Genomic DNA, 18,276 nt, shown 5'->3' with positions numbered 1-18,276 from the left:
GCAAAGTTATGTCTCTACTTTTTAATATGCTCTCTAGGTTGGTCATAACTTTCCTTCCAAGGAGTAAGTGTCTTTTAATGTCTTGGCTGCAATCACCATCTGCAGTGATTTTAGAGCCCCCAAAACTAAAGTCTGACACTGTTTCCACTGTCTCCCCATCTATTTCCCATGAAGTGATGGGACCAGATGCTACGATCTTAGTTTTCTGAATGTTGAGCTTTAAGCCAACTTTTTCACTCTCCTCTTTCACTTTCATCAAGAGGCTTCTTAGTTCCTCTTTACTTTCTGCCATAAGGGTGGTGTCATCTGCATATCTGAGGTTATTGATATTTTTCCCGGCAATCTTGATTCCAGCTTGTGCTTCTTCCAGCCCAGCGTTTCTCATGATGTACTCTGCATATAAGTTAAATAAGCAGGGTTACAATATACAGCCTTGACGTACTCCTTTTCCTAGTTGGAACCAGTCTGTTGTTCCATGTCCAGTTCTAATTGTTGCTTCCTGACCTGCATACAGGTTTCTCAAGATGGTATTCCCATCTCCTTCAGAATTTTCCAAAGTTTACTGTGATCCACACAGTTGAAGGCTTTGGCATAGTCAGTAAAGCAGAAATAGATGTTTTTCTGTAACTCTCTTGCTTTTTCGATGATCCAGCGGATGTTGGCAATTTGATTTCTGGTTCCTCTGCCTTTTCTAAAACCAGCTTGAACATCTGGAAGTTCACAGTTCCCGTATTGCTGAAGCCTGGCTTGGAGAATTTTGAGCATTACTTTACTAGCATGTGAGATGACTGCAACTGTACAGTAGTTTGAGCATTCTTTGGGATTGCCTTTCTTGGGGATTGGAATGAAAACTGACCTTTTCCAGTCCTGTGGCCACTGCTGAGTTTTCCAAATTTGCTGGCATATTGAGTACAGCACTTTCACAGCATCATCTTTCAGGATTTGAAATAGCTCAACTGGAATTCCATCACATCCACTAGCTTTGTTCGTAGCGATGCCTTCTAAGGCCCACTTGACTTCATATTCCAGGATGTCTGGCTCTAGGTGAGTGATCACACCATTGTGATTATCTGGGTCGTGAAGATCTTTTTGTACAGTTCTGTGTATTCTTAATATGTTCTGCTTCTGTTAGGTCCATACCATTTCTGTCCTTTATCGAATCCATCTTTGCCTGAAATGTTCCCTTGGTATCTCTATTTTTCTTGAAGAGATCTCTAGTCTTTCCCATTCTGTTATTTTCCTCTATTTCTTTGCACTGATCACTGAGGAAGGCTTTCTTATCTCTCCTGGCTATTCTTTGGAACTCTGCATTCAAATGGGAATATCTTTCCTTTTCTCCTTTGCTTTTTGCTTCTCTTCTTTTCACAGCTATTTGTAAGGCCTTCTCAGACAGCCATTTTGCCTTTTTGCATTTCTTTTCCATGGGGATGGTCTTGATCCCTGTCTCCTGTACAATGTCACAAACCTCTGTCCATAGTTCATCAGGCTCTCTATCAGATCTAGTCCCTTAAATCTATTTCTCACTTCCACTGTATAGTCATAAGGGATTTGATTAAGGTCATACCTGAATGGTCTAGTGGTTCTCCCTACTTTATTCAGTTTAAGTCTGAATTTGGCAATAAGGAGTTCATGATCTGAGCCACAGTCAGCTCCCTTATATATAAGTAGAGGGGTTTAATTAATAAATTATAGCATATTTAGTCCAGAGGCTATTATACTCATTAAAATTATGTCACTAAAAGGATATTTAGTGTTGTGAAAAAGTAATATTTTTGCAAGAAAATAGGATATAAAAAACTAAATACAATATAATCCTAATTTTGTTGGGGTAAATTCACAATGTTAATTGTAGGGTAATTGTGTGACCTTATTATACTTACCTGCATTTTCCACTTTTTGTACTGGAGACATATATTACTTTTAAACTATGACTAAAACATTAAAAAAATCAAGAGGAAATAGCAGTCATATTATCCGAGTAGCATGAAGTATTGGGTTTCCCTTGTGGTTCTAACAGTAAAGAATCCGCCTGCAATGAGGAATACCTGGGTTCAATCCCTGGGTTGGGAAGATGCTCTGGAGAAGGGCATGGCAACCCAATCCAGTATTCTTGCCTGGAGAATCCCCGTGGACAGAGGAGCCTGGCATGCTACAGTCCATAGGGTCACAAAGAGTTGGACACGACTCAGAGACACAAGTATTTAGGTACTGGGCTAGATGGTTGTGAATACATTTTCTCACGGGAAAGTACTGTCAAGAAAGTAACTGTCATTTTTCAAAAGCAATTTAAGTTTCATTATGAAAATAAATAAGGCTTTTTCTATGAGTTATGTAACAGAAATTTTCAGCTGAGAAGTTATGCCATAATAACAAAACTGTCAAAGAAATTCTAGTACTGTAAAAGGGCACATAGAGATCTACATCCTAGAACATCAAGGGAAAAAAAGGAGTTAAAGAGGCAAAATGCTAAAATACTCAAAAGCCCAAGAAAACAACACTTCATACAGGACTCCTGTGGTAGAAGGGTAACTTAAATTGCATTAGGTGGTGATGGAAGGAATTTAACTGGTTCACACAGGAAAGGGAGGGGACAGAAGCAAGGCAGACTGGCAAACAGCCCCATGGCAGAACTGGGAGAACTCCAAGTTCTGGAAGAAGCCAAGGAGAAAAGGCCATCATCAGTTCTTTGGCCCCTGGAGCAACCAGTAGGGGCTGGACATAGAGGAGAAAGCAGTAGCCGTGGACTGTCTTGTCCGAATCCTCTCCTGGTGTCCCCTTCGATCCTCAAGAGGGTAAAAGTCTACCCTCAGAGCAAATGAGAGCTAGTGATGTACTGTTGTATCAGGGATCCTAAAGAGGTTAAAAATTCACCCTCAGAGCAAACTGAGAGCTAGTGATACAGTGTAGTATCAGGGATCCTCAAGAGATTAAAAGTATACCCTCAGAGCTAACGAGATCTAGTGATGCAGTGTAATATCAGGGGTCCTCAATAGCCCCTGAATGCCAAGTTCCCAACTTTAATATGGAGTTGTAATCTGTAACTTAAAAGCTTAAAAAGTATATAGTTGATTTAATGCCTTTCATACATACTTAAGTAAAATCACTCAACCACTAAAAACAAAGGACTGAAGTCCTAATACACTCTGAGGGAGATGTGAAAGGACCTGGTCTGTGTAATTTGATCCTGCACAGGCCCCTCCTCCAGTGATTTCAGGCGAGACAGCTGACTCAGATTGAACCAATCAGATTCTCCCTCCATTTCAATGTCAGGCAAACAGGAGAAACAGAGACGAATGGCGAACAGAGGGAAATAAAATTAATACAAGAGAGCCCTTAGGGGGGACCGGGATGGGGAACACATGTAAATCCATGGCTAATTCATTTCAATGTTTGACAAAAACCACTGCAATGTTGTAAAGTAATTAGCCTCCAACTAATAAAAATAAATGGAAAAAAAAAAAAAAAAAAAGAAAAAAAAAAGAGAGAGAGCCCTACAGAGAAGTTTCTAGAAATTCTGCTGCTGTGGGGCCTAACACAGTCTTGGTTTGTCTTTCCTTCCCAGCTCTTGGCTGTCTGCTGTTGGCGCAGTTTATATGTGTAGTAAAAGTAGAAGCAGAACACAGTGGTGTATTTTCCTGGTCCAACTTTAATGAGAACGTTACTGTTAATGCAAACCAACACCACTCTGAATAATTTACGAAGACTGTTTATTTTCCAATGTGCTAGTACATGGCTGTGTATTCTCAGTGGATTTATTAATCAAGGCACAATCCAATTAAAAACTTTCTCCAAGAAGTCATCTTGGCAAAGATAATTTTACTTCTACATTTTTACTTAACCAAACTTTGCACAGTAAATTGTGAAAAGACCCTGCTAGTGAGAAAAAAGGAAGCATTGGTTGCTATTATTAATCATAGGAAAATAATTCAAATATGCCTTACTTAATCAATCAGAGGGTCAAAAACACATTACCAAGGGTAAATACTAAAGTTCTGTTTAACAAATCTATAACATCAATTCCCAGGTGTTAAAGTTTTTACAACCAAGTCTATAAATTTTAACATTATGCAATTAATAGATACTCAAAACTTTCAGTAAATGTTATTTTAACAATAAGAATGGAAATTATTAATAGTTTAAATAATTAAACTATTTAGAATAGCTTTTTAAAAGCTATTCATTACTTAAACAGTTTTAAAAATTAAGAGTTCACTTCTTTAGTTTCTAAATCATCCAAACACAGTGAAAGACCAAATATAAACTTTACTTTGTCTTCATTTTACCATTTCCAGTGCTGCACAGTTTATGTATCAAGCTTAAGAAAGAAAACCTCCCCCCAAAAAACAAACTCCATCTTGTCTATGACAAGACATTCACCAACAACACATTATAATTCTCCTAGCCAAACATGAATTTATAAAAATTAACTTATTTAAATAACAAGTTGACCCAAACCAAGCTAGTCAGTATATGTACAAGACTTCCAATAGACTAAACAAGTACATTTAAGCTAAAATAACAGTGTATGAATAAACATAACTGCTGTTCTAGTTACTGAGCATTTGCTGTTTTGTCATAGATTATACAGTCCTGGCAGGAAACAAGACACACAGGATGGATTTAATCCCACCACTCACAACCACCTGAGAGCCCATAGCCAAGAAAATGTAAAGTGAAAGAAGAAATAGGTCAGATTTGGATATAAAGTTGGGAGTTGACTAGCTATTAGTTAAGGGGTGCAGATTATGAAGCCTACTACAACTGGGTTTAAATTTTGGCTTCATCACACCTTCTTTATGTGACTTTGAGGAAACCAATAGACTTCTTTGAATCTTAAGTTTCCTCACTTATAAATTCTGGATAATGGTAGTAATGTCTATTTCATGAAATTGCTGTGATAATTAAATACAAGTACAGTACTCAGGACAGTACTGTAGCACATACTAAGTATTCAATAAATGCTGTGGAAACTGCTATTTCTTAGTAGCTGAAACAATTTCAAATTACTTGTTTAGGTTAAGAATTAAGTAAACATACCAACTGTTTCAGATATATCCATTCTTTGATTTGCCAAGACTTGTTTTTAATCAATCACATTCCCAAGAATAACTATCACTTTTCCTTTGATTCATGATTGGAGTTTTTGAAAGTCCAATTTTATTACTTACTTTGCATACAAGAGGATTAACACCAACCGGGAAGAGTGAGAAAAGGGTCCACACCAAAGCACTTCATGTACATTGAGGAGAAAAAATAACTATTTATTAAAACATTAATGTATATACTTTCCTCTAAACTGTATTATTTAATTACTTTAGACGAGTTTTTTAATAAGAGTAAGTTTTTTTAGTTTTTTTTTTTTTTAATCAAAAGTAAATTCCCTGAACAGGGTTTCATTGGTCTAGTACTGAATAAAACCAAAAAAGCACATGAATAGGCTAATTCTATAGATGGTTTACTGCATCAGACTGTATATTACAATTATAATACCAAAATAATAAATTAAAAGAAACAACAGTGCAAATTAAGTCACCAAGAGATAGCACTTCACATCCACCAGAATGTCTATAATTAAAAAGACATCAGGGCAAGGGGTAGCGGAAGTCCCTCCAGCCGCGGTGTTGTGCTGTCGGGTACAGAGACGGATTTGTAAACCCCGGAGCGAGGTTCTACCTACCCGAGGCCGCTGGTGTGCGGAGACCCCGGGGGAAGCCACCGTCACCATGTCTGACCAGGAAGCAAAACCTTCAACCGAGGACTTGGGGGATAAGAAGGAAGGAGAATATATTAAAGTCATTGGACAGGATAGCAGTGAGATTCACTTCAAAGTGAAAATGACGACACATCTCAAGAAACTCAAAGAATCATACTGTCAAAGACAGGGAGTTCCCATGAATTCACTCAGGTTTCTCTTTGAAGGTCAGAGAATTGCTGATAATCACACTCCAAAAGAACTGGGAATGGAGGAAGAAGATGTGATTGAAGTTTATCAGGAACAAACAGGGGGTCATTCAACGGTTTAGATATTCTTTTTATTTTTTTTCTTTCCCCTTAATCCTTTTTTATTTTTAAAAATAGTTCTTTTGTAATGTGGTGTTCAAAACAGAATTGAAAACTGGCACCCCATCTCTTTAAAACATCTGGTAATTTGAATTCTAGTGCCCATTATTCATTATTGTTTCTTTTCATTGTGCTGATTTTTGGTGATCAAACCTCAGCCCCCTTCATATCACTCTCTCCTTTTTAAAAACTATATGTGTGCATAGAGAGCCCGCCTTTTCCAGGACTGTGCATTTGCAGGCTTGTGATAAATAAGATCAACTAATGCAAGTGTTCCTAATGACTTTCCAATTGGCCCTGAAGTTCTAGCATGTGATTGCTTCACTCCTGGACTATGACTTTCAGTGGGAGATGGAAGTTTTTTGGAAAACAGAACTGTGGGAAAATGACCTTTCCTTAACTTGAAGCTACTTTTAAAATCTGAGGGTCTGGACCAAAAGAAGAGGAATATCCAGTTGGAGTCAAAATGACAGAGAATAATGACTAACTCCAAAGATGGCTTCACTGAAGAGAAAGCATTTTAAGATGAAAGAAAAATCTTGTCAGAAGATCTCAGAAAAGATCTAATTTTCATTAGCAGTTAAAGTTATTCATGCAGAAGTGTATACAACAGAACACTGCTCTTTTTGACTTTATTTGTACTTTTTGGCCTGGGATATGGGTTTTAAATGGACAGTGTCTGTACCAGCTTCATTAAAATAAACAAAATATTTGTAAAAACTGTAAAAAAAAAAAAAAAAAGACATCAGGCAACTTCCCTGGTGGTCCAGAGGTTAAGACTCTGCACTTCCATTGCAGGGAGCACAGGACAGATCCCAGTTGGGAAACTAAGATGCTGCAGGCAGCATGGCCAAAAAAATAGAAAAGACAGGCAGTAACAGATGCTGGCAAGGATGAAGAGAAACTAAAATCCTCATACAATGCTTGTGGGAATGTAAAATGAAGAAGCCAGTTTGAGAAGAGTTTGACAGTTTTGACCTGGTAATTCCATTCCTAGTTATTATTCTAAGAAAAATGAAAACGTATGTCCGTATGAAGATGTGTATGTGAATGTTTGTACCTGCACCATTCATAATAGTCAAAAAGTGTAAACAACCCAGATGCCCACCAATGGTGAATAAACAAAACATGGCACAGCTATACAATGGTATTCTACTCAGCAATAAAAAGGAATGGAGTACTCACATAAGCTACAACAGGAGTAAAACTCATAAACAGCAGGTTAAGAAAAGAAGTCAGACACAAAAGATCACTCTTGTACAATCTTTTTACATGAATGATCAGTGGTTGTGTGCTGGTGGGAGTGGAAATGAGGAGTGACTACAAATGCTGTTGTTCAGTCACTAAGTCCTGCCTCACTCTTTGCAACTCCATGGACAGCAGCATGGCAGGCTACCCTGTCTACAAATAAGCAATACATTTTGGAGGTTAATGATCAAAATGTTTTGAAGTTAGATTGTGGTGATGGTTGTACACTTAAAACAAGTGAGTTTTATTACATTTAAGCTACATGTCAATAAAAGCTGTTTTGTAAAAAGGAATAGCTATGTTTCTGCAAAATTTCTTTAAAATAACATAACAAGAATTTAAAGGGAAAATATATATAAATAGATATAGATATATATATATAGGTAGATATGTCTATAATCAAAAAGACATCAGGCAACTTCCTTGGTGGTCCAGGGATTAAGACTCTGTACTTCCACTGCAGGGAATTTCAGGATTTCTCTGTAAATATGTATAAGAAACTTGTTTGCAACTATTAAATATGTAATTTTTGCTTGGATAATCAGATAACTGCTATGAAAGTAAATAATAATGAGTTTTGGGGTTTTTTCGTAAGCAGGGCTTTAACAGACAGAAGATCTGGACAAGCCAAGTTCTGCCATTTACTCAGTGAGTAGAGCAAAAAATGAAAAAAACCTCTGAACTTGTTTCTTCAGTGACATTTTTGAAACTGGACAGTGCAGCATTTAATATATATCAGGCATTTAAGTTTTATTTTAATGCCAGCTATGTCTAGCGTTATACAAAAATATCATATACAACTGGAGAAAATCTGCCGTAATTGGATTTCATCAAAATGCCCTCTCCAGAATTTTTGGATCAACACTGAAATAAAAGAATGAGTTATTTACTCCATGACATAATATTTTAAACATAACAGAAAGCTTAGTTTCTGATTTCGACATCTATGGCACTATGGTACGAACTTGTAAATAGAGATGACAAGTTAAACATTCATATTAACAGCAATTTAAGCTATGAAGAAATTCAATGCTCATATTTAACTTAGACAATAAGCAATTCTTAAACTGAAGTATTTATAGGAAAATCTAGCTTTTGTAGCTTTCAATTTTTGATATGTTCAACCTACCAAAAATATATCAAAACATTTCCATAAGCATCACAGGTAAAAAAAAAATTCAGTTAAATGTCAATTTCTCAAAGAACCAAAGCATCAGGAAATGGACTCACACACTGAGAACCAAAGCAAATCTGAGTAACTATATCTGAGCATTCTTCCATGTACTCTAAGAATTTCTCAGCTTCTTATTTCTCAATGGTCTGTACTCCTGTGTAGTCATTTTTTAATTAATTATTTATTTTATTATTTTTGTCTCCGCTTGGTCTCTGTTGCTGTGCACTTTCTCTAGTTGCAGTGAGCTGGGGATAGAGTTGTGAGGCAGAAGAATGCATGCGTTCTCTTTGCAGTGGCCTCCTTTCTCGCGTAGCATGAGCTCTAGGGCTTGCAGGCTTCAGTAGTTGTGGCACATGGGCTCAGTAGTTGTGATTCCCAGGTGTAGCGCACAGGATCAGCAGTTGTGGCCCGTGGCCTTAGCTGCTCTGTGGCACATGAGATCTTCCATGAGCACACAGAACCCATGTCTTCTGCACTGGCAGGGGGATTCTTTACCACTGAGACACCAGGGAAGCCCCTGTGTAGTCACTTCTGCTTAAGGGCAAATAAGGATTCCCTCTTTCATAGAAACTTCTAATAAACAGCCAAGTAAATGAAAAAGGAACCTTGTGCTACACAGACGTTAACCTAGGATACCGTACATTTTCATCTGATATTTTTTAACATCTAACGCTATCAGAGTGCAGTTTGTTGACAACAGTATTTGCTTTACTCTATCTCCAATTTGCTTTCAGGAAGAGTCCTTCTATACATAGACATGGAAGAAATTTCTAAAACAAACAAACAAACAAACAAAAAGGAACCTAGTTCTATTTAAGACCAATTTAAGACATTGCCTTGTTTACAAAGAGAAATTAAATCAGAAAATTTCTACTCAGTGTAAAATTATTTGCTTTATTTATTTTTAAAGCAGGGGACACAGAATTAAAATCCTAGACTTAAACTTCAGCCTTATCAGTTACTAACTCTATGAGTTCACTCAAATTACTTCAACCTCCTGATGTTTTCTCATTTACTGCAGTAGACAGACATTTCTGAAGAAATTCCCTTTTTTTTTTTTTTAAAGAAATCTCTCCCCCAATCCTTCCATTCAGGAAATCACGTAATGATAACATCAGTATCAGGAGTTTTGTCTGAAAAACAGAAAACTTGAAAGTAAAAGTAGAAAAAGTATTGGTGTTGAGTCATGTTCAGTGAAAATAACCTTTATATCACCCAAGATGTCAGTAAGAGGTGGTCTATCTCTCTCTTTTTTTTTGAGGTGGTCTATCTTTAAAATTTGTTATTTACCAAGTGCCAGACACAATTTCCACAAACTAATTTAATGAATCCTCACAATTCTATGAAGTAGATACTACTGCTATCCCTATTTTATAGTTACAAAAACTTAAGTTGTACAAAATTTAACAGTAAGTAGCAGAATATAGGAATTCAAATCCAGATGGACTGGCTCTACAACTGAGGTCTTACCCACCAGTAATTTCATTCACATCCTTACACAAACCATCTTATGTTCTTCTGCCTTGGCTCTGATCACTAAGAGGTATCTGAGAAGGGTGGTATTTAACCCCTAATCATTGTCAGATACTCTACTGACTCTCCATGGCTGCCTTGCCAGCTGGGAAGCTGTCAGACCTATTAAGAAAGCAAATGAGAATACACAAAACTCCTCCAGAAGTACAGTTGACTCAGTTCCAAAAATATGCAAAATATTTAATATTATTAGTAACCACAGGATAACCATAAGGATTAAATGTGCTAAATCATATTGAGCTAACAACAGTAATAGACACGTAACAGCTCAATAAATGTTAGCTATTATATCATTTTGATAAATTACTTAATGCTTCCCTTTCCTTAATTACACAGCATGAGACAAGGAAGGAAGGTATATATGCCTTTTTTGCATTCTTTTAATGTTTATCACACGATATACTCTGGTTTATTACTCGAAAACATAACCCTGACTAAACGATGCATACATATTATGAATCAAGACTACAGCACCTTCCTTGTTTACATATTTCTAACAGTTAACTATAAATAGCATGAAAAGCTGTATCATATTTATAAAGCAATTAAATGCCAAGAGTATTAAAATATCTTGGTTATTTAAGTACTGTTGTATTTCAGAAAATACCTAACATATTACTGCCACTAATTCAATCATATGAAATTAAAAATGAGATGATGAAACAGATCTAAGTTATTCAAAATCAAACACATTAAAGTGTTTAGTTTCCTTCCACTTACCTATGTGGAATTAATTAATTAATTAATACGGAGAAAAAGTTAAGATAAATTGCTCCTGGGTGCTTAGTCCAGATTCCTCAGAATTAGAATCTAAGGGACCTGGACCACTATTATTATTGGTTAAGAAAAGGTCTGCTTTAATTCAAGAATCCAGGTGGCTATAAAATTGCTGTTAAGAGTGACTACAGGAATGCCTTTAGAAAACAGACTGTTGTATCTTCCCTATGTAGAATTAGGAAAAACTTGGCAGAGGAAGGAATGAACTGTTTATCTAGATAGTAAGACTATGCTAAATTACTAATCTTTGTCAAGTGCTTTGTAAAGAATTTGTAATCTTAGGCTGTACATGGGCTTCCCTGACAGCTCAGTAGGTAAAGAATCGTCCCGCAATAACACAGGGGACCCCGGTTCGGTTCCTGGGTTGGGAAGATCTGCTGGACAAGGGACAGGCTAACCCACTCCAGTATTCTCGGGCTTCCCTTCTGGCTCAGCTGGTAGAGTCGGCCTGCAATGCAGGAGACCTGGGTTCGATCTCTAGATTGGGAAGATCCGCTGGAGAAGGGACAGGCTATACCCACTCCAGTATACCAGGCTCTACATACTGGTGCTATATATATTCTTACACTGATGAGACAACTGAGGCTGTCAGAAAGCTCTGCATCTAGTGTTTCAGGGAAGAAATTCAGTCCTGACTTACAACAACATGCCTTTCCCACTGAACTGCACTCTTTTATATAACTTGGCCAGCATATTCCTCAGTATGTTCCACAGATACTCAGCGGGGGTGGGGGGGGGGGAGTAATTAAACAAACTGAAAAATTAAACATGTTTCTTCTATTTGTCTTATAGGCAGTAACACTACATATAAACTATGAAATCCTATAATAAAGTTGTTAACCTCTATTTAACTCAATATTTTTCAAACTTATTTGACCATAAAAATACCTCTATTCTAGTAACACCTATTAACATCATACAGAAAATACTTGGGGAATGTTACTATAAGCTAAAGTATTATGTTTAATACTTAATGTAACAGATATTCAGCATACAAACTATTTCATTTTACTACTAAGTAAATTAAATCAAATTACTCAAAATAAGTGTCTGCCTTGGTATATGGCACATCATTGGCACTCAATATAACAGAGGACTACATAAACCAAAAGTTTAATGTAAGTATTGTCTGCTGAAAGCATTGTTATCAAAGCAGAAAAATTTACCAAGCACTAAATAAAAAGTAAAGCACTGAAATAAATAATACAAAGATACAAAGATGATTCCTTTCTTTATGGATTATCAGGGGGAATTAGTTATACTTCAAGTCAATCTGTGGTAAGTACTAGGATAACAAAATACCATTGTAACACAGAGGTAAAAAAATAACTGAATTTATACAAATACTACTAGTCATGCAGGCAGGAGGAGAAGAGAACAACAGAGGATGAGATGGTTGGATGGCATCACTGACTCAATGGACGTGAGTTTGAGTAAGCTCCGATAGCTGGTGATGGACAGGGAAGCCTGGCATGCAACAGTCCATGGGGTCACAGTCAGACACGACTGAGAGATTGAACTGACTGACTCACTAGTCATGCCAAAGAGACTTAAAAGCCAACCTGAATAATCTCCTATTGGCAACACAACAATCTGAGCATCAGTAACTGCGACAGGATGAAACATTATCAAGTATCTTTAAAGCCAAGATAAAAACAAAGAATGGTGTTGAATTCTGGAAGGTAGTAGGTAACTATCACATCAGTTTGTAAAATTGTAAAAAAAAAAAAAAAAACAACAACAACAAGGAAATAAAAATCGCCATATTCTTGCCTTACAGATAGCATGCATAAATGTCCTACATGAGCACTGGCGGGGAACACATAACCCATTCTCCATGCATTATGAAAGATGTCCTTTAGGGCAAGATGCCAGTTTGACCTATTAAGTAAGGGTCAACTGAGCTGGTTTACAAGGCGGGGGTGGGGGGGACAATGAAGTGGGCAACTCAAGCAGTAAGGTGAAAAACAGTATGGGGAGATGTCAAAGTTTTATTTGTTGGAAAGGTGGAATTAATTCAGTGAGAGCTGAAGGCTGGAAGAGGTTAGAAAGGTAACTGAAATTAATTTTTTTTAATCCTTATGGTTTGTGAAGAAATGTGAGTTTATATATGTGAGAAGTCTTTGAAGAGTGTTATTAAATATGTAAGTCCAAATTTTCATTTAAGATAAATCATTCTGGTGACTGTAAGGAAGAAATATTTAAGTGGAACAAGAATTAAGAAACAATGAAGGCAGGAAGATTACAGCAAATCTGAGAAATATTTAGGAAATGCAAATAGTAACAGAAGGGTGACTGAAAGAACAAATTTACATGAGTTCCCATAGTGCTTCTAGGGTAATTTTCTTGTAGCACTTATATAATCGCTTTTTGTTTGGATTTTGGTTCTCCCATGATGCAGAGTTGTTTAAGGTAATCCTCAGTGCCTAATACATAATAGGTCCATCATAAATGCTATTTAAATGTAATTGGGTGCAAATTCTAACAGGATATTATTTTTGGAGAGAGGGGGGAAATCTTGATTTTTTTTTTAAGGCTTTAATTCTGAAAGTCAAATTGTACTGATAAAACTTAAATGTATTCAGTTTTCCCTGTATGAAGTCAATGTAATGAGGTTTCACTAACAATTTTTCCTAGTTTTCTACCAGTAAATAAAAATGAACCACGTAAAGTGTTGTGGCCACAAATCAGTAATTAAAAATTACTTTTTAATTAAAAAATCTTTCTATCTACCATTTTGATATGGGAAAAATAATACCTCATTCTCTGACCCCTCAAAACTCTATTAAAAAGAATTAAATTTTAATAAGGCTACCTTTGGCTTGTCACGTGGTGCTAGTGGTAAAGAACCTGCTTGCCAGTGCAGGAGATGTAAGAGATGTAAGTTCAATCCCTGGGCTGGGAAGATCCCCTGAAGCAGGAAAAGGCAACCCACTCCAGTATTTCTTGCCTGGAGAATTCCATGGATAGAGGAGCCTGGCAAGATACAGTCCACGGGGTCACAAAGAATCGGACACTGAGGGCTACCTTACTTTCTTTTATATACTGTCTTTTACCTGTTTACAGTTATGCACCAACCCACTTCTTCACTAGATAAACTAGATAAATCAGAACTCTCTATCTGTAATTCTAATCCAATCACAGGGGGAGAAGGGAAAAGAGACCAAACGCAAAAAGCAAACTAAAGCAGCATTTCATTTTAAATGACCAAGTGTATCCTAAGGATGTTAATTTGGGGTAAAAATTCAAATAGGAAATTTTTAGGCAATATGCCCTCTCCAGCTTTTTATTCTTGTGAATCAATCCTTGATATTGAATTAATGGCCTTCTTTTGAATAAACTCCATGTGCCATTTGGCAAATGGCAATTTAGTTTGTAAGTTACCCTCCTAAATAGCATTTATAAATGTCATTCTTTGTGAACTATAAACACAGCAGGTTAACACCAGTGTTTTAGATACTTCAGGCCTTGTAAAAGCTGGTACATTTGCCTAATTTTAGGCTGTCAATGGCAACTTACCAACTATTTCACCACTTTGCCTGTTACCATGGTTAAAGATAAACTGACTGCAAGATATTTGGAATATAACTGGCAAACTTATATCCTTGACTAACATTTCTATTTTAAATCTATTCATCAGAAAATGAAAAAGATTAGAGACTACTATTCTAGTATGTCATAAAATATATTTTTCTTCCCAACTCCCTACAGGTATAAGCTTTAATCACTGAAAAACTTCAACTCTCTTCAAATAACATTGTTTCCTAGATCTCCTCATAATCTGTGTAAACAACTACTTTAATTTTTAGGCACTCTATCTCCAGAAACTGCTGTAGGCAAATGAATATTTCCTTTTAAAGGAATAAATATTTCACCTACCCCCCCAAAAAAAAGTCATAAGCAAATAAGAGAACTGCAGTATTTCAAAGAAGTTATGTATTTTGTAGATATTCCTAGTTCTGGCATACCAGAATATTTGCAAAACAAAACCAAAAACCTTCTATCGCCAAATACGCAACTTCTAAAGAGGACAAACATAAAATATTAAGCAATTGGTGTTTATGTATTCATAATATCTGAACACAGGGAAAGATACTTCAAAAACTTTAATAATAATAATCCTCTATTAATAGTGTTTTTGTGAACTTAGTACTTTAATACTAAGGAGAACTGAATATGGATCCCCTTGGAGTGTGTAAACATCACCATGCAGCGGCCCAGAAGGACTTGGCTAGGAAACAGTGCAAGGTTTTTTTTGTTTGTTTTTTGTTTTTTTTTTCATTTTTTTCCATTTGCTTCATCCATGGGAGCTGACTCTACTATTTCAATTAAGTACAGGTAAAGCTTGTACAAAAAGTGAAATTCAATAATTCATAGTATGGTTGACAGCTCTGTAGACTAGGTAAAGACAAACACATAAATAAAAGCAAGACCTTGCTGAGTTCTCTTATCTCTCAGTGTCTCAGTTTCCTCATCAGTGAAATACAGATACTAAAAAGGTTAATTTCGAAGGTACCTTTTTCCCTCTCTACATTTCTGATTCCTTAGAAACAAGGTTCTAACACAAGGCAACCTCAAAGAGTGACAGCCTCAGGCCAAAAAAAAAAAAAACCCAGAAAGAAGGGTTTCTGAGTCACTGAAAAAGCTGTTGGCAAAATCAGCTCACTGGAGTACTTGAATTTTTACCCAAGGAGAAACTTCCTTGGACATTCCCTCATGTTTTGCTTCTAAGACGTCCTCCTTCAGTATCCACAGGGCATTGGTTCTAGTTCCTTACGAAAAGAGCATAATATTTGCATTTAACTATGCACATCCTCTCATTTACTTTAAATCATCTCTAGATTACTTACAATAACTAATACAATGTAAAATGCAATGTAAGTAGTTGCTGGTGTTTGGTAAAATCATATTTTGCTTTTTGGAACTTTCTGATTTTTTTTTGTTTCTGAACATCTTTAACCTGAGTTTGGCTGAACTTGTGGATGCACAACCTGGGGATATGGAGAGCCCTGTGCAATGAATTTACCTACAATTTTACTAACTGATTAAACAAATGAGGGTAAGGCCAAAGAAGTGAAAATTCATGAGAAAAGAGCACAGGTAAACTACAATGTAGTATAGACCAAATCACAATGAACACAATTAAACCACAATTAACAACAACCACAATTCAAGAAAATATTAGAAAGTGATCATGTCTATACCATTTGCAGTAAAAGAATTTCTGGAAAAAGTAAATTTTTTAAAAACAACTTTGGCTACTTGAAGAAATGTACAGAAAATGTATCAAATAGTATGGTTCATTCTTCACAGTTACTATGTAAAATTAGGCTGTATTAAACTTAAGAAATTATCCTACCCCATCCACTTTTTAAACATCATTTGTTTTGTTCCTTCCTAAAACACCTCTCCTTAATCATGAAAAAAAGTATTTCAAATTATCTCAGATAAAGAATGACATTTTATGAGAAAAAGAAAAAAAAGAAACTATTTGTTCTAGAAATTAAAGCAAAGAGCAAAGGAGAGAGCAACTAAATGCAAATACAGAGCTATCGGAAATACAAAAGAAAATTGCCCCCTTCCTTTGATGATGTCTTTCTAACAGATAGAGAAATGTCCAATTTAAAAGTATTAACCAAAACATTTAAGTATCCAAATTTTTATTAATAACAACATTCCATTATTCTCAAGAAGGAACAGAAGAGAAAGTACAGAAAGTGAAGAAGCCAATGTGAAGTTGAAGGCATGTACTGAAACGATGCATCCACAAGCCAAAGAACATCAAGGACTGTGTTTGCACAAAAGCTACATGAGAGGCATGGGACAGTTTCTCCCCTAGAGCCTCCGGACAGAAGGAACCAACCATATTGATGTTGATTTTGAAATGCTGGCCACCTGAACCATGGGAAAAATACAACTCTGTGGATTTAAGCCATCAAGTTTGTGGTCAATTATGAAAGTCCTAGAAATCTTATACAACTTCTTATAGTATCTTGATATAGCCACCAAGTTAATCCATTTCATTATCACAGTCAATCAAACCATGAAAATATATAATATGGAAGCACTCTGAAAAACAGATGCTACTTAAATATGTGGCAGTGCTAAGCACCTTCATTATCATCATCATCATTCAATCATTAGTGTTAAATCAATATCTGTGTATATTAATTTTTATTTTTTTTAAAAAAGGTGACACCCTTTCAAATATTCTCACAAAAGAAATTACCTTAAAAAAAGCCCTGAATATCCATGTAAAGTGCAGACAGTAAACCATGTTCCTATAGGGGTCAGACAGGTGATATAAATGAGAGGTGAGGTAGGTCCAAGTGCACATATATTCACCATGCGGACTGTAGCAAACTGAACAGCATATTCCCTAAGTTCAGATTTTTATCTGAAATATTCTGCTCTTTCAATGTTGACTTGATTTTTAAAAATTTATCCAACTAAGCCAAAAACATCTGCAAGTCCTGCATGGCCTTATGATTCTTCAGGTTTCTTCCTTCAATGTAAACAAAGCACTGAGCCCAGTGTTTGACACCCAGCAAATCCACAAGAAGCACTAGGTGTTGTTATAATAATGGTTTATCACCACCACTGACCTTTGAGTACTTCCAGTAGAAGGGCAGAGGCAGAAGCCAGACTGCAGCAACTCGAGGACCAATGGCTTAGGAGGCAATAAAGACAATGTACTGCAAGGAGATCAAACCAGTAAACCCTAAAGGAAAGCAGTCCTGAATATTCACTGGAAGGACTGACGCTGAAGCTGAAACCCCAATACTTTGGCCACCTGATGCGAAGAACTGACTCACTGGAAAAGACCCTGATGCTGGGAAAGACTGAAGGCGGAAGGAGAAGGGGACAAGAGAGGATGAGATGGTTGGATGGCATCACTGACGATGGACATGAGTTTGAGCAAGCTCTGGGAGTTGGTAATGGACAGGGAAGCCTGGCGTGCTGCAGTCCATGGGGTCACAAAGAGTCGGACACGACTGAGAAACTGAACTGAACTGGAAGACAACGGCAACTGGAAGCCAAGGAACAGTAAGAGGGATGAGCAAGGACAGAAGATGGAAGGGGAGTCGGGGAACATAAAACATTCTTTATTAAGGTTTATCTACAGATTAAATGAAGCTTTTTTTAAAAGTTTTTTTAAAAAAGTTCACATTCAACAGATGAGTTTTATGAAAGTTTCTTCAGTGTGTTTTTCAAAGCAGCCTTAGTACAGGAGAAAAGAGTGGGCTGAAAGTCAGCAGACTTGCATTTTGGTTTTATCATTAATTCATGACTACGATAGTTATTAGATCTACAGGCATCAGGTTTCTTATCGGTAAAGCAAAAAGTTTAACAGGAACTAGATGATCTCTAAAGTCAAACTATTTTGACTACTGCATAGTTTCTTTCTTCCTTGTAAACAGAATTCAAACTCAAATTATTTACTTAGAAGTACCCAAACTGGAGAGACTATGAGAGTGGAAAAT

The 18,276-nt window shown here is 36.4% G+C and overlaps 2 protein-coding genes across 5 annotated transcripts in view; one reads left to right on the top strand and one right to left on the bottom strand.

Annotated features, from left to right (window-relative positions):
* PHTF2 (putative homeodomain transcription factor 2) overlaps nt 1-18,276 on the bottom strand; it is a 131,631-nt gene that overhangs the window by 65,983 nt on the left and 47,372 nt on the right. The window lies entirely within an intron of this gene.
* Nucleotides 5,594-6,502, top strand: LOC110143913 (small ubiquitin-related modifier 1). The gene has a single exon (XM_020903716.2). The coding sequence runs from the start codon at nt 5,724-5,726 to the stop codon at nt 6,021-6,023; it is 300 nt and encodes a 99-aa protein (XP_020759375.2). The 5' UTR covers nt 5,594-5,723; the 3' UTR covers nt 6,024-6,502.

Source organism: Odocoileus virginianus, chromosome 1 (genome assembly GCF_023699985.2).
Source record: "Odocoileus virginianus isolate 20LAN1187 ecotype Illinois chromosome 1, Ovbor_1.2, whole genome shotgun sequence".
NCBI classification, from domain to species: domain Eukaryota; kingdom Metazoa; phylum Chordata; class Mammalia; order Artiodactyla; family Cervidae; genus Odocoileus; species Odocoileus virginianus.
Note: the sequence above shows the minus strand (reverse complement) of the source record. Positions and strands in the feature narration are given on the sequence as shown.